At 41.4% G+C, this 17,503-nt stretch overlaps 1 protein-coding gene across 3 annotated transcripts in view; it reads left to right on the top strand.

Moving 5' to 3' along the window:
* TTC13 (tetratricopeptide repeat domain 13) overlaps window positions 1-17,503 on the top strand; it is a 37,733-nt gene that overhangs the window by 3,553 nt on the left and 16,677 nt on the right. For all 3 annotated transcript variants that reach the window (XR_013232954.1, XM_077346530.1, XM_077346525.1), the window contains exons 4-13: window positions 3,388-3,458; window positions 4,367-4,432; window positions 8,497-8,589; window positions 10,660-10,776; window positions 11,272-11,382; window positions 12,349-12,431; window positions 13,415-13,556; window positions 13,955-14,129; window positions 15,087-15,243; window positions 15,744-15,874. Coding sequence is in view for 2 of the 3 variants with exons in the window: in XM_077346530.1 (XP_077202645.1) it covers window positions 3,388-3,458; window positions 4,367-4,432; window positions 8,497-8,589; window positions 10,660-10,776; window positions 11,272-11,382; window positions 12,349-12,431; window positions 13,415-13,556; window positions 13,955-14,129; window positions 15,087-15,243; window positions 15,744-15,874 (1,146 nt within the window). In the remaining variant the exon portion in view is untranslated. The remainder of the gene's footprint in view (window positions 1-3,387; window positions 3,459-4,366; window positions 4,433-8,496; window positions 8,590-10,659; window positions 10,777-11,271; window positions 11,383-12,348; window positions 12,432-13,414; window positions 13,557-13,954; window positions 14,130-15,086; window positions 15,244-15,743; window positions 15,875-17,503) is intronic.

The raw sequence follows: 17,503 nt of genomic DNA, 5'->3' as shown, positions 1-17,503 counted from the left end.
TTTTTGTTTTTGTGCATATATATATATATATGCGCACAGAAACAAAGATATGATATGTCAAGATCCCTCAACATAACTCTGTTATGCAAGCAGTTGTTGCTGTAATTAAAAGTAACTCATCATTATATATATATAAGAAAATTGGAGATATGAAGAGAACGTTTCATGCAAAGATAGGTATGATAAAGGACCAAAATGGTAGGGACCTCACAGAAGCAGAAGAGATTTTAAAAAGGTGGCAAAAATATATAGAAGAACTATACAAGAGCGACCGTAACATCCCTGATAACCACGATGGGGTAGTCACTGACCTGGAGCCAGACATCCTGGAATGTGAAGTCAAATGGGCCTTAAGAAGTCTGAGCAACCATAAAGCTACTGGAGGTGACAACATTCCAGTTGAACTATTAAAAATCTTATAAGATGATGCAGTAAAAGTGCTAGACTCAATATGCCAGCAAATTTGGAAAACTCAGCAGTGGCCAAAGGATTGGAAAAGGTCAGTTTACATTCCAATCCCAAAGAAGGGCAATGCCAAAGAATGTTCAAACTACCGCACCATTGCACTCATTTCTCATGCTAGCAAAGTTATGCTCAAAATCCTACAAGCTAGACTCCCGCATTATGTGACTGAGAACTTCCAGAAGTACAGGCAGGATTTTGAAGAGGCAGAGGAACTAGAGATCAAATTTGCCAACATAAGCTGGATCATGGAGAAAGCTAGGAAGTTCCAGAAAAACATCTACTTCCGCTTCATTGACTATGCTAAAGCCTTTGGTTGTGTGGAACACAACCAATTGTGGCAAGTCAAAAAAGAGATGGGAAATACCAGAGCATCTTATTTGTATCTTGAGAAACCTATATGCAGGTCAAGAAGCAACAGTGATAACCGGGCATGGAATCACTGATTGGTTCAAAATTGAGAAAGGAGTTCGGGAAGGCTGTATACTGTCACCTTGCCTATTTAACTTGTATGCGGAGCACATAATGAGAAAGGCATGACTCACAAATTGGGATCAAGATTGCAGGAAGAAATATCAACAAACTCAGGTATGCAGATGATGCCACTCTAATGGCAGAAAGAGAAAAGGAACTAAAGAGCCTGTTGATGTGGGTGAAGGAGGAGAGTGCAAAAGTTGGCTTGAAACACAACATCAAGAAAACTAAGATCATGGCATCTGGCCCTCTCAATTCCTGGCAAATAGATGGGGAAGAAATGGAGGTAGTGACAGATTTTATTTTCCTGGGCTCCAAGATCACTGCAGATGGGAACTGCAGCAAAGAAATTAAAAGACACTTGCTACTAGGGAGGAAAGCTATGGCAAATCTAGACAGCATCCTAAAAAGCAGAGACATCACCCTGCCAACAAAAGTGCGTCTAGTCAAGGCTATGGTCTTCCCAGTTGCAATGTATGGCTGCGAAAGTTGGATCATAAGGAAGGCCGAGCGTCAAAGAATTGAGGCTTTTGAACTCTGATGCTGGAGAAGACTCTTTCGCATCCCTTGGACTGCAAGGCGAACAAAACTGGTCAGTCCTAGAGGAGATCAGCCCTGACTGCTCCGTAGAAGGCCAGATCCTGAAGATGAAACTCAAATACTTTGGCCACCTCGTGAGAAGGAAGGACTCCCTGGAGAAGAGCCTAATGCTGGGAGCGATTGAGGGCAAAAGAAGAAGGGGACGACAGAGAATGAGGTGGCTGGATGGAGTCACTGAAGCAGTCGGTGCAATCTTAAATGGACTCCGGGGAATGGTAGAGGATAGGAAGGCTTGGAGGATCATTGTCCATGGGGTCGTGATGGGTCAGACACAACTTCGCACCTAACAACAACAAATATATACACACGCACACACACACACACACACACATCTATATACACTAACAAGAAAGCCCTTGCATGCAGGGGTGCTAATGGGGGGAGGGCACAGTGGCCATGATGTTGCCATTGGCAAGGTAGCTTGCTGGCGGCCGGCCGGATCGGCAGGCTTTGCTGGCCTCCTGGGCAGGTGAGCAGGGCAGAACAGGACTGCCAGCCTCCGCAGGCTACCTGCCTGTGGTGCCAGCAGCATAGGTGAAGTTGGGGGCAGGCATCCTGGCTGGCGGGTGTCTGAAGCCATGGCCTGGTCAGGGCTGGGGGTGGGCGCAGGAGCTGGGGGTGGGTGCTGTAGGGGTCAGTCCAATTCAGGTGTGGCAGCTTTGCTGGCTGAGCCCAGATTGGCCTGCTAAGCCGGAAGCAGTGGCCAGACACCAGATGTGACAGTGCTCTGCCCTTCGTGCCTTTTCTCAAATATTAACGGCACTAATGGTTACAGATATAGCGTTGTACCTTTATTCAGAAATCTGTTAGGGTGGATTCCTGTGTGATTCTTCAGATGTTTTTACAAAAAAAATAGGCATGTTTACTTACTTGGTGGAAGATAAACCGAAATCTGCACAGATGAATTTACCTGTATTTCTAGTCTCTCTCCCAGTGTTCATTACAGTTTATTTAAGGATGGAGCCCTGATTCATTTCTCCAGGACAGTGACATTGCTCATTCCATGTTATCCCCCTGAACTGTTTCCTGTTCACAGAAACGAGATTACTGCAAATGTACTGCTTTCAGCAGTAAATTTTAAGATGGATGTCAGTAGATAATAGGAATAGTTATATTTGTGCATGTTTATAAAGTGTCCAGAATTTTGCAAGATAAATGCATAATGTCTAGAACTGTGCTGATGTATTTTGCTTCATGTATGGCTCTCATATATCTCTTTAGGCCTGAGTTTGTGTTGAGGCTCTGTCTTGGTGTTAGGGTAACACACTGGGGAAGCTGTAGGAGGCTTGCTATTAGATCCCATTAAGGGATCAAGCACCCTGCACATTTCATTATTAGATTCTGGAAGAACAGTTGTGCCAAAATTCATTACACCTATGATCTTTTGCAACTGAGCAATATGTAAAGAGTTTAAAGAAGGAAATAACAAGTAGAAGTGTTCTTCTCTGTTGCTTAGAGTACCACAGTACTAACTTCTAATAGGGTGGTTAGGATAAATTGGGGTGTGAAAAACCCTGAATGTGGTTCCATGGTATTTTGAGAAAGGCAGGGGTAAAAATATACTATACTAGTAGATAATAAAATCTGTAAGCCAGTGCACATTAAAAATTGTCTTTTAAAATGTACATTCATGCAGCTACTCTTTACAGAGTACACTATACACTGACTACTGAAACTGTTTGCTGATTATTATCATTCAGTAATGCTGTGTGACAGGCTAGGTTAGGCCTCTGAAAAGGCTTAAAATTTATGACTTTCAGCATTCCAAAGCAGTTCAGCAACTCTTCATATGTATAGCAATCCATGGGAGCTTGAAATTCAGACTCATTAATGCATAGTCTTGTTTGACAGCGGTCGCTTATGTATTGATCGGTAGTGGCCTCTATGATGAAGCTATACATCACTTCTCAACAATGCTTCAGGTAACTTTACACTCCTTTTTATCTGAACTTCCATACTGGAATTTCCCAGTGTAGGAGACTTTTCTTCCTGGGGAACAGAAACAGAAGGGAAAAGTTGCGTTATGATCGACCATGATACAAAACAAAATTGAAAAGGTATGGCTGGTACACAGATTTTACATGCATATGGAAGAAAGGTGGGAGTCCAGGCAGATGTCACTAAGTATTTCTGTGTCCTGAAAGCCCAAGAGGTTGTGTGGTAGAAGGAGAGAGATTCACTTTTCAATACTCTGAAATCAGGAGTGAGGAGATCCGGTCATAGAACTTTGTCAAGTCTGCTCAGACTTATGACCAGGCTGCTGCGGGGGGGGGGGGGGGGTCAAGAAAGGCTGTGTGCAACATGTCTGAGTTGGTCATGAAAAGGATCAAGAAATACCTAAGTTTGAGAACTTCCCTTATAGCTGAACACTGGCAGTTCCTCATCCAATAGGGTAGAGACTGCTGTGTGTTAATGATTTATGTATTAATGCATTTGAATACATTTTACATGTATGAATATCCTAGATGAAATATGCAGATGCAGCATCACAAATCCGTGCTCTGAAACTAGCAATAACTTTCATGGTAGTAAATAGGAAGGCCCCAGCGATACACAAAGTTGCTGTTGGATCTTTTCTGCCCTCGCCAACCCCCTGAGACCTCTGTAAAGTTGAGGCTGGTGATGGCAGGATCCATATGTGTAACCAGCTTTGAAGCCCATGGAGGCAATTTCAACCATTTCTCCTATCTTGGTCCCACACCAAATCTCCCCCCCAGTGACCTCCCCCTCCCTGGATCTTGGTTTTTATTGAGCACAAAGGCCTTTGTAGCATTCACCAATCAGGGCCTGTGTGCCCTGGGACCTTCTAACTGTATTGTGCTCTGAACAGGAACAGCCGGAGCTCATTAGCGCAATGTATGGAAGAGGGATAGCCTATGGGAAGAAAGGACTGCACGTGAGTATTTATATTTTTGAGACAGTACGATGCTATAATTCCAGTATTTGCTGGCGTATAAGACTACTTACTTTTCCCCCCTGAAAAACATGCCTCCAAGTGGAGGGGGGGTGTCGTCCTATACGCCGGGTGCACTTCAGTTGGGATAGACAGAGCTGCCCATAGTGGCCCATAGTACTGTAATGTAACTATATTTTGAGTGGAAATGTTGGGGGGTCATCTTATACGCCCAGTCGTCTTATACGCCGCCAAATACAGTATATTGATAGCTTGAGCTGCTGTTTACATACATTGACTGTACTAAATATTGATGCAGTCATGAGGCTACACACTAGCATAATACATGTATTGGTGGAACAAAGATGTAGCAGGAACTGGTAGCATGAATTTAGCCATTTTTGCTCTGATGTCACATAGATGGCTGAGACTGGCCTTGAAATCCTGGAAATAGTGTAGTAATTGTTTGGGAAATAACTATTTGGTACTCTCAACTGAAAACCCTACTGTATTTCTGTTTGCAAAAATTTAAGCCTTCAAGGAAGAAATAATCGTTTCTAGCTGGGGGTACTGTTTCAGAGCTTCACCCCTCAGTAATTATGTTGCTTTGGTCAGTGTTACAGCAAAGTATCTGAATACAGCTGTGATTATTAAACAGTATGTTTTATGCAGTATGTTTTATGCTAAATTATATATTAAGGAAAATGAATATGCTAATTAATTGAGCTCTTCTTGCATTTCATTGCTATGACTTCTGGAGCAGGTAATTTTGAATACATGAGTATCTTGCAGATTAACAGGTACTCCCTACTGGATTTTATGGCGCTGAATGGGCACAGTGTTATGAATTAAGGATATTTATCAATCCAACTTGGCATAGTGGTTAAAAGCCTTTAATCTGGAGAGTTGGGTTAAATTCCCTTCTCATGCAGCCAGCAGGGTGACCTTGCACTGGTCACTGTCCTGTTACAGCTGTTCTCACAGAGCCATTCTGTTAGAGCTGTCTCAGCCTCACCTATCTCGCAGGGTGTCTGTTGTGGGGAGAGGAAGGGAAGGTGATTATAAGGGAAGGGAAGCTGCTTTGAGACTTCTTCAGGTAATGAAAAACGGGGCATAAAAACCAACTCTTCTTAATGCATGGGGTTGGATCTCAAGAAGTATGAATGGTGCTGCAGTCTTGGATTAGATCTTTCTTGCTTCTTCTGTCTACTGATGTTGGAAGAATTTGAATATGCAGAGAAGTGCAAAGCACCAGGCTGCTTAAGAGTAAAATAGTTTTTTTAATAGAAACTACTATATATAGAAAGAAAGGCGAGAGAGTCCTGAGGATCTAACTGTTCTGTATTCATTCTGTCTGTTGGGGAGGCAAGCAGAGAGGAAATAAGCTCAAAGGAGCAGGAAGACTCCAAATGAACCAATCAGGGCCCTGGAGGAGATAATTTTTAAAAGATTAGGAAGTTCCTGCTCTAACTATGCTTACGCATTTCCTCTTCATATCGTTTTTGAATCGTATAGACTGCAGGTCTTACATATTCCAACACCTGCAACCCCTTGATCCACCAAAAAGAAAGACCTATTCCTGAAGGTCACGGGACTATTGGGAATAGTATAGGGCAGGGGTAGCAAACGCTGGCAGGGGGTCATGGGAATTGTAGTCCATGGACATCTGGAGGACCACAGGTTGACTACCCCTGGTATAGGGTACAATTCAGGAGACTGCATGTTGAATCCAGAATATGTGGAATGGAAGTGCCTTCTCTTTGCATAAGAGCATCTTTGAATCTAGCCCATAGTAAGGATATACCTTATCTGAATCAACTAGCTAGTATGCCTGGGCAATTGCACAAGGCCTCTCCATCCTTTGAGCTTCACATATTCATAGTTTTCGCCATACTGAGATGATACAGAACTTGGCATATCTTTTTAACTTGTGAGCTGTTTTGATTGACTTATGGGCAATCTAGTCCTTTTACTTAGAACCAGCCAGACCATGGGTTCAGTTTTATTAGGAAGGAAAACTGGCATCCAGATTGGTGTTCTTTAGTTTCAGATCCTTTATATGAAAAATATGTTGCAGCTAATGGTTCTAAACCAGCTGGATGGCATCTCTGCCAGTGGAAAGGAGGGGAGTTTTTGCCGACTCCTCCCACTTCCACTCCAGGGCCCCCGTGCTGTCCCGGGTAGAAGGAAGTTGTCTTTTGAGCCTTGGAGGATCTTTTTGAAGCCATGCCAAGGGTCTATTGGGAGCGTAATCTGGCATATCAATCAATAAGCCACCCCCCTCAGAATCCCATCAACAAGCCCTGGACCTGTTTGTATCACGACTGTTTACTGTTATACTGTGTTGTGTTTGGTTGCAATTGTTGGTTATTGATGTACATGTTCTACAGACTGCTTTATGTAAGGTTCTTTGTTATAATGTAAACCGCCCTGAGCCTCCGGGGAGGGCGGTATAGAAGTATGATAAATAAATAAAATAAATAAATAAATATTAATTTGACATGTTAAATATGGTAAACTATTTTCAGCTGGAAAAACGTCTAGAGATAAAACGTTCGAAATGTTTCTCCCCTCCAAACTACATCAGATTCAAATATGTATTCAGCTTGTGAGCATGGAAATATTGAGTCAGTCAATTCATAGTATTCATCTACCCTGATCTTTGTCTTAGATACTATGCTGACCGCATGGAGAAAGAGTTAGCAGGCCAAGGGGAGGATAGTTGGCCAGTCTCAGGAGAATGTTTTCATAGCTGTCTGACAGGCTGGTATGACAGGAGTCCAAAGGGAAATGGGAAGTGCTGCTGATGTACATCTCAGATTTGTATGAAAACCATATACTTTGCATTCCTGAATAATACCTTACAAACTGTGAACACCATTGCTAGAGAAATACCTCAAGCATATTTCCATGTCTCTGTTATTCAAGTTGCTTCTTGTCAGTTAAAAAAAAAATCTCAGTCCTGTTTGAGACTGTTCTCTGGAATTGTCAGACACTGCTTGGTTGATTATGCTCTTGTATCTGGCTGAAACTAAGGGCTTAAGCAGATGCTAGCAGGAATTGTGTGTCTGTTTGTACCTCTTCATAACAGCTAGTGGCATTGCACTGTGTCCAGTAGCTGGTGATTGATGATGTGAAGCAACATAGAACAGCACACAGCATGTCATGCCACAGATCATATAATATGAGGAAGCTGAGAAAAGAGGCATGGAGCATTCTACCTCTTATACCTGGCTAGATTCAATACATGCCTGCTGTGCTGCCTGCCAAGATGGCCGTAGCCTTCCCTGAGCTCATAATGGCAGTGATGATATTTACACAGCCATGACAGCCCTGCATTCTGAGATTAACGCAGGTACTAGATGCAGAAGCCACACTGGAGAACTCAGATCTCCAACTATTAAAGATTAATGTTGAAAAAGGAATGAATTTTCCTGTGTGCTCTTTGTAGTTTGTTTAGTTACCACTAGTAAGGCAAACCACCGCCTCTTTCCAGCGGGCTTCTTTGCAAAGCAATGGGTGGAGAAGGCAGCAGGTGTGGCAACAGAGAAAGAAGGTGCTAGGGCAGATGGTATACTCTGTCACACACCCTGAAGGCCAATGAGTGCAATGTAATATATTAGCAACCCCATCACCTTCTCTGCAGGCCTCCATACAGTGAGTGCTATTTTGGGTTTTTCCCCCACAAAAATACTGCTTCAAACAATCGTTCGTTCTTAACTGTGATGAGAACAGGTTTCAGCTCACAGGTGCTTGTCAAATCCTAGTTTGCCTTTAACAAGGACTGATTGAATTGTCCATCCTTTGAAGCCCAGAGGGCCTTGCCAGAGAATGAGACAGAATTAAATCAAGGTTAACGCAAAGCATCTTAAGTTCAGACATCATGCAAAACCATTGTTAAGACTAACTGTGGTTCATAAGCCAACCTCGCATCCTGGCTTTATGAGCTCTAATCATATTTAGTGGAGTGACTTTCATTCAGGCAAGCTTGCTAACCTTAGCTATAGTTTGCCCTGACATCTGAAATGAGCATAAATTTACTGCTGCTTATATTTTCCATTTTTAAGGATATTAAAAATGCTGAGCGTGCTCTGTTTGAACTGAACAGAGTAATTAGCCTGGTACCAGATCACCCAGAAGTATTGGAACAGCGAGCAGAGGTAATTGTGTGGATTTCTTTTTCTTGTAAAAGAGCTCTGGGTCCCAGTACTTGGTACGGTTCTTTCCCCCTTTTGCTAGAGTTACTGCATTTTTATTGTTGAAAGTTTATGTCACAACAATATGCCTCCATTTTTGAAAGGGCTGCAAAATTCAAAGAAGGAATGTGCACTTGGCAATATTTGTAAAAAAAAAAAATGATATGATGTATACAGACATATAGCTATTGATGGATTAAGGAATAATTCCTGAAACCTGCTTAATTAGAAGTATTGTGTAATTTAAGGTGACCAGATTTTAAGATTGGTAAAGAGGGACACCATTGACCAGGGGGGAGGGTCTATATAGAGGAACAAAATTTTTCATAGAACGCAAAAATAGAATCATAATTTTTTAACAATTAAGTACAATTAACGCTTGATATGGACTCAATGTGAACACTACTTTGTTTTAATTATATCTTTGTTTTAAAATAATTAATATTTTTAATATTTTTAAAAAATAAATAATAAAATAAAATAATAAATAAATATATTTTTAAAAATAAAAAATATCTTTGTTTTAAAATAAGATATTTTGCTTCAGCATTGGGTATGTCCCTGCTTGGGGCCTGTTAGCATCTCCTGGGTCTGAGCAGGCCTCAGGGACCAACCCCCTAAAGGTGTCCTAAGCAGTCTGAATATCCCTGGTGAGACGAGCCTAGCCAAGCCAAACAAGGCCGGCCATCTCCTCTGCGGGTGGTTATTAATTAAAGCTTTCAACTGTAAAACAAGGAATGCCTTTGCCTGCCAGCCACCAAGTAACATCCAATACTGGCTGCAATAAGTGTTAATTATCCAGTTCCAACTCCAATCATGGTGGAGTCTGTTGAGGCAGAAGTTCTGGGGACCTTCTTACCGGATCCTTCTGGGGAAAGCGCTCTCTTCCAAGTCATAAAGGCAATGGGCCATGCCCTCTGGGTAGCCCCCTCCAAATCACTGATCCCCCCCCCCCACGACCTCCCAGCCGGCCTGTGCATCTGCAGGGGTGTGCGGAGCAAGCTGAAAGCAGCAGCGGTGCTGCCTGGTTGGAGGGGCTCCTAGATAGAGCAGCTGGCTGGGACAGTTTTCCCTTCCCTCGCTCCTTCTTTCTTGTTCAGCTGCCGCCTCTGGAACAACCAGCCATTGCCAGCCTGCGCGCTTCCCCTTCCCCTCCTCCTCCTCAAGGACGCGGGGCTGCCTTTCCTCCGTCAGGGGGCAATGCAGGAAAGGGGGGGCGCTAGGGGGGTGACAGGCGGTCACAGGTGCTGCTGCTGCGGGCGGGCGGCCACCTCTGAGTCACGGGACAGGTACCTTCACACCCCAACCAGCCGCTGCTCCCTTCTCCCCGCTTCGGTCTCCTCTCTGCCCGAGTGCTGCTGCCACAGCTGGGCAGCTTTTCAGAAGGCAAGTGCTCGATTCTTGAAGAACACGGCGGCATGCGGTAACTTTTGTTCAAAGGCGTGACAGTCCCGCGATAATCGGGATGCATGGTCACCATAGTGTAATTGAATGTATAATATACACTTGTTAAGGGTCCCATCTTCTAAAGTATGAGCTTGTATATATTTGTGATGTTTTATTTAGGGGTACTTGTAATAGGCACAATTAGAACTATAAATTCTGCAAGTGGATTGCCAATTCTTTGACAAGAAAGATACTGTTTCAATATACTGCTAAATATAGCCTTGTTTTGTGTGTTTACTTCCGCTGTAACCTGCTTTTCAGTTTAAAAAACTTCCAGGGCTATTTGCAACCTAAATTTAGTTAGACCACATGCTGAAGCACACTAATAGTTCCCACAAAATCCTAAAAGCAACAGTGACCATAATTAGATACCTGGTCTTCATATTTTTTTACTGGCTTATGTAATGAATGTGCACTGATGAATTGTAGTATACAATCTCTTCTGTAAATAACAATGCCCTTGTTTAGTGTAAATATTGCATACAAATTCTCAATTGTGTACTTACTAGTATTGCGTATTGAAAACTGTGTTGAGAAGTAAAGGATTGTATGTTCATGCTAGGCTAAAGTGCTACCTTGGCTTTATAGATATTGTCACCTTTGGGTCAAATTAGCGAAGCACTGGCTGATCTCACTAAAGCTATTCAGCTGAAGCCTTCAGCACGACTCTACCAGCAGAGAGGTACTCTTTACTTCATGTCTGAGGTTAGTTCTTAACTAGACACTTTTAGGGAGCAAGTTGATAGATGTTTATTGTCAAAGACAACCTTTGAAAGTGGGCTTGAAGCCAAGCTTCATGCTAACATGTATATCCTTTGTGGTTTACAAGGCACATACTACATTTCTTCTGAAATTCCCCCTTCCCATACAGGAAGATTTTGGGAGGCTGCCTGATTGGGGGAATAATGGCTGCTAAATACTTAAAGGGGGTGTGAGGAAGTAGTGCATGTTATTTAAGCAATACTGTATTTGAAAGAAATCAGTATTTAGAGATGTGATACAAATATAATTTCAGCATTTTCATAGTTCATCATATCAGTATTGCTATTTCAAAAAGTGCAATGAATAAATGATACCCTTAGCAATTAAAATAGCTGATTTCCAGATACCAGTTTTGTTGAAAATAATCTGTAATTGCGAGGTAATTTATGTAGAGCAAGCAGGTTTCCCTTTCTAATGGAAGATGTGTTTGTCCAATAGGACTATGCAACAGCCTATGAAGACTTCCAGAATTCCCTTCAGCTGAACAAAAACCAACCTATAACTGTGCTTTACAAAGGGTTGACATTTTTTCACAGAGGACTTCTAAAGGTAATTACTTTGAAGGGAGACAAAACTGTAAATGGCTATAAAATGTCTCAAGGTTTTCTGTCACATGTGTTCACCTGGTCCCGGCCAGGGCCAGAGCTTTTGCTGCCCTGGCCCCAATCTGGTGGAATGAGCTCTTGGAAGAGCTGAGGGCCCTGTGGGAGCTTCCGGCATTCTGCAGGGCTTGCAAAACTGAACTCTTCCACCAGGCCTACAATTGAGGTGGGAACACAGAAGATCAGATGGGCCCCCTTAAAGAGACTGCCACTGGGCCAGATCATTGTCGTGGATGGAATAATGCCAGCAGTCGTAGACTCCTATGGTGCCCCGAGAGACAGCCTCAGTGGCTGTGGGGATGGGAGATAGTTTTGCCACCAGGGTATGTTTTAATGGCATTTTTTGTATTGTATTTTATGTGGGGGTTTTATTGTGTAATCTGCTGCAAGACGGTTTGCTGGGTATGTCTAGAAGCCTTAATTAATATCTTATAGACATGTTTAGATAACACTAAATTGATATATAGATATTTTATAAGCACTCCACAATTTTTAAATCTGTTAAGATTACATTTGATGCATAAAATGTGTATTGCATAAAATACCTTGTATATTTGCATAGTACAGTGTGTTCTGAGCTCTAAGAGAAGGTAAACAATACAATCTTTATTTTACGGTCATTCAGACCAAAATTAAGAGAAGGTAAACATTTTGGGTTTTTAAAGGAAATATTTGATTCATAATAGTTACTGGAAGTCTTTTCCCTGTACTTGTATAGAAATAGTAGTGCTTGCCCTGTTCAAACCGTAGGTCACATCTTCCATTTACATGGGTTTGGATCCAGTGGCTCCTTCCACAGAGCTTAAAATAACAGTGGAAAGTTATTTGGTTCTAAACACGGTCATTCTAAAATCCTATCAGGAGTAATAAGTGTGAATTGATATAATGTTAACTATTTGCATTCATTAAACAGGAAGCTATTGAATCATTCAAAGAAGCCCTGAAACAGAAAGCAGATTTCATAGATGCATACAAAAGTCTGGGGCAAGCCTATCGGTAAGCAACCTAAAAATAGGTTTTTAAGTGAGCACTATTATCTGAAGAATTTGGAATAAAGTTACTGTGTTAGATCCTGTATAGCAGCGGTCCCCAACCCCCGTTCCGGGGACCGGGACCGGTCCGTGGATCAGTCGGTACCGGGTCGCGGCTTCTGCTCATCCTCCTCCCCGGCTGCTGCCTGGGGGGCTGCTCTGCCACTCTGCCGCCAGCTCACCTTTGGTGCTCTTCAGCGGCCGCCATGGCTGGGGCTCCCCCTCGGCGTGGCACTGCACAGCTGCTGCTGGCAGCACCCCCAGTGGGCGGCGGGAAGTCAGGGGCACCGGTGGGAAAGTAAGCTGAGCAGGGGCTCAAGCGGCGGCGACATCCCTCGTCAAAAGACTACCCCCCCCCCCCTCGGCCTCAGTAAAATTGTCAAGTGTTGACCTGTCCCCGGTGATAAAAAGGTTGGGGACCACTGCTGTATAGGTTTTTTGCTCAAGCAGAAGGTGGGCATTAATACATTTTGCCAATGCCTTCCTCAGTGCAGTTTATCAGGTTCAGTCCCCGGTAGTCAGTGGGTCTCCAGGAAATGGTTGCATATGTGTCAGTGGGAGTGAAACGGGAGGACTTCAGTGGGAAGTAAAAAAGAAAATCTCCCTTTTACAAGTAGAAAAGTCAGTCTATCCCTGTGCATTTAGCAGAAATAACTTGTATTGTTAATTTTCCTAGATCCTAATTGTTAGGGTTCTGCACAACAGATATGTAAATGAATCACGTATACTGTTTTGTCATGTTAAGTGAGGACACTAATTTTTACAGATTGTTGCTTGTCGTTAATATTCTGACTGTGAAATCCTAAAAACACTTTCCTCTGAGTAAACCCAATTGAATGGACTTTAGTAGAATTCAGAGTACACCTTCTTAGGATTGCTCTCTAATTTATTTTCTTTGAATTAAAATTATGTTGCTTTTCGGTGTTTATTACTTCATGAATACATCAGAGAACTTGGTAATTTTGAAGCTGCTACAGAAAACTTTCAGAAGGCATTGATGCTAAACCCAAATCATGTTCAAACAATACAGTTTGGGGGAATGATGCTTTATCACCATGGTAGCCTAGAGGAGGCTCTGAAGAACTTTAAGGTAAGCACAGGTAGAACTGTAGTACACTACAGTTATGATGTGGATGCTGTTAACTGGTTATTACAGATACATGCATGTATATGCACATATATAGGATCCAGCATTTACATGTATATTATTAAGTTCTTATTAAGCACAACTAGTCACATGGCTAAATTGATCAGATAAACCCCTCAATATGATTTAGCATGATTTTTCTTATGCTGTCATAACAGGTGCGGAAAATACTTACCTGTGTTTGACTGTAGAAAGTATAATTAAAATTATTTGAAGATTAGGGTACATTGTGGACATTAATGGAAGTGCATTGAAATAATATGAACTGTGGTCTGTTATCTGAAAACTTATGACTGTGTTTGATCTATTGTTTCTTCCCCCCCCCCCCACTAATATTTTAGAGATGCCTGCAACTAGAACCATATAATGAAGTGTGCCAGTACATGAAAGGTCTCAGTCATGTCAGTTTGGGGCAGTTTTATGAAGGAATTAAAGCTCAAACTAAAGTTATGTTAAACGATCCTCTTCCTGGCCAGAAAGCTAGTACAGAATACCTAAAAGTAAAATACCTCAGAGGTAAGTTGGTGCTAACAAAACACTGATTTGGGTCTCAAATCTGTATAAATGTATCATACTAGTTAATATTTTAAAACAGATTTATACCATCTCTGTGTAAAGCAGTGTACAGATTGTATAGAATGCAAAATCTATGTTTCAGAATATATAGATTAGCCTTTTTCAACTTTTTTGCCATTGAGAAACCCCTGAAACATTCTTCAGGCTTCAAGAACCCCCAGAAGTGGTGTGATTGGGTAGAAACTGGTTGGAAAGCATAACTGTGTACATGCCCACCCCTCCAGGCCCATCATTGGCCATTATTTTTTGGGGGGTGGAGTATTAAGACTTCAGAATTACTTGAAGATTAGGGTATACTATGTACCCTAAACAAAAAACGGTGTTGTTGCTTGGCAGAAACCTCTGAAGTAGCTACGATGGTGAACAAGGGAGATCAAATTCGGTTTGGAAAGACTAGATTACTATCTTTTCCTCCTGTTACATTGCATGGCATTGCTATCTTTGTGTGTTATACAATATCCCTTTTCATACAGTTTTTAAAATTAAAGAGCAAATTTCTACCGATGAATCCATGTACTTGCTGATGAATTTGATGCAGTTTGCCTCGGAGAGATGTTATTCAGAAAAGAAATAGATAGGTGTAGTGGCAGTAGTGGGGAATCTTCACTGAAAAGGCTAATGGCAGTAACTTCATGACAATATCATAAGATTCATAATTGTCATTGTCCCAAAATATGTGTTGCATTCCTGACTTTAATAGTCCTTTTGCTTGAAGGAAAACCACCAGAAGTGGCACACACTGCTGACAAAAAGTGTGGATTACACATCTGAGATATGATTCTCTTTGGTTACTCTTTAAGGATAATAGCAGAATGATGAAGATTTACAAATTAAATCAAAATAGCCTTCAGGTCCCTTAACTTGCCTAACACGGTAAAAAGTTTATGCCTTTCACAGAATATTCTCGCTATCTACATGCACATCTGGATACCCCACTTTCAGAATACAATGTGGATATGGATCTTCCTGGAAAGTTTAAAGAGCATTGGGCCAAAAATCTTCCTTTTCTGATAGATGACTATGAAGAACAGCCGGGGTTACAACCACATATAAAGTGAGCATTTTTATAGGAAGAGTTTTAATGCTGATGCATAAGGGTGCTAAGCCTTCAACAGTTTGCACGTGGCGCTCCATTCAAGATAACTTAAATTGTTCTATTTGAGTAGTTGCAAAGTTGGGGTAGGAGGCTGTCACCTAAGATATGAGAAGTTTTCCAAATATTTAGAACCCTGCCTAAAGATTGACAGGATCAGAAGTTTAGTGGCTGTGAAAGTATGTTCTATATGGTGTATTTTTTAACATGAAGTTTAAAGATATGACCAGCTAACTGATAAAAAGTATACACTTATAAAACATACCCTATTTGAAGTATATTAATTTCATTGGTCACATTCAGCTGTGCTGTAGACGGCTGAGTTACAGACTCCATGGCCCCTGCAATGGCAGTTGCAGCAACAGGAACTACTCAGAAAAGCATCTTCATGAGAAAACAGCCTCTTCTCGACTCCTTGGTGTAATCACCTTGGTGTTTAATGTTTTGCTTATGATTTTAAGGGATGTGCTTCATCAGAAATTTGAAAACTATAAACCCGAAATACAAGAGATGATATGTGTAGCTGATCATTTGGGTTCACTGATGCAGTCCGAGACAGCAGGATTTCTTCCAAACAAGAGAATACAAAGAGGTATGCTGGAAAGAATATCTGTGTGTGAAATAAAAATAGATTTAACAGTTGCTTGATTGCAAATGTATGCAGAATTTTAAATAGTAGTGATGACTTGTGCTAATATTTGCACTAATAAACAGATGGAATCATGCCAGCTACTTAGAGAATATTGTTAATTGTTCCTGTATATAAAAGAAGTGACAGGACTGACCCAAATAATGACTGTCCAATTAGCCTTCTCGCAGTACTAGATAAACTCCCCCCAAAAAACCCTGCAGTATTGAATGGATATGGAAGAAAAATTAGGTGCCGAGGAAGCCGGTTTTAGAAAGGGTTGTATAAATCACTGCCTTACCTTGGCCTGTAAGACACATGTAAGATACACCCTGTTTCTTATATGTAGTCTTTATTGATTTAAAGGCTGCCTTTGATTAATTCCCTCATATGCATTTACGGAACAAGATCTGGCTTCTGGGCCTAATAGGACAACTTGAGAAACTTGAGTACTTTACCAACATGTATTGCCTCTTCTGTAATGAAACTTGAACTTGGCTTCCCAAAAATCCCATTGTTGATGTGGAAGGCCATAATAAAATATAAATATTGACTGCTTAATGTTAAAAACATCTCAGATTTTACTGTATCATCAGTGCATGAAAGAAACTAGTCAAGATGGCATGACATGGATCGTAAAATGAGGCACTTGGGGCCACGGAAAATAGAAAATCTAACTCAAAGGACAAACGTTGCTCATACAGAAACTATTTAAATATGATTGGAACACTCTCCAAAGAGATGCTAGGTGGAAATATTCTCCACTTTATCTTGAAATTAAATATTCTACTGAATTCGACCTGCTTCTGTATTTCAATACATTAACACTTCCTAAATTGATACGGTCATATATAATTGTGTGCTGCAGTTCATTCCCAGCAGCTCAGATGAAGGAGCATTTTCTTCAAATATTTCCCAACCGATGGTATTGTGACTGCTTAACGGTGGAACTTGATTCATTATTCCATGTTTTCTTTTATTGTCCTAATTATGAGGCAGAAAGATATATTTGAGAAAATGGATGCTGAAATATTCATCCTTTTCTGATAACTGCAAGACTGAGATGGTTTCTGAGCAGTTTATGACATAACTGTTGTGGATGTGGAAAACTTTAGCTTTACTGTTTTTTATATACCTGAATTTTTAGGAGCATGGCTTATGGGCTATTAATTAAGCCTTAATAAACTGAACTAAATAGTTCTGATGGGCAGCTTCAAAACACTGTCTTAAATTCTAGAGCCAGTTTGGTGTAGTGGTTAGGCATGTGGACTTCTAATCTGGCATGTCAGGTTCGATTCTGTGCTCCCCCACATGCAACTAGCTGGGTGACCTTGGGCTTGCCACAACACTGATAAAACTGTTCTGACCGATCAGTGATATCAGGGCTCTCTCAGCCTCACCCACCTCACAGGGTGTCTGTTGTGGGGAGAGGAAAGGGAAGGCGACTGTAAGCCGCTTTGAGTCTCCTTTGGGTAGAGAAAAGCGGCATATAAAAACAAACTCTTCTTCTTCTAGGTCATTCATTCATTCAACAAAAAGGCTCACATTTTCAGAGCTACTATATACAATAATAAAGATCATGCCCCTGTGGTG

Source organism: Paroedura picta, chromosome 1 (genome assembly GCF_049243985.1).
Source record: "Paroedura picta isolate Pp20150507F chromosome 1, Ppicta_v3.0, whole genome shotgun sequence".
Lineage (NCBI taxonomy): Eukaryota > Metazoa > Chordata > Lepidosauria > Squamata > Gekkonidae > Paroedura > Paroedura picta.
The sequence above is the reverse complement of the archived record's forward strand: the minus strand, read 5'-3'. Positions and strand labels throughout refer to the sequence as shown.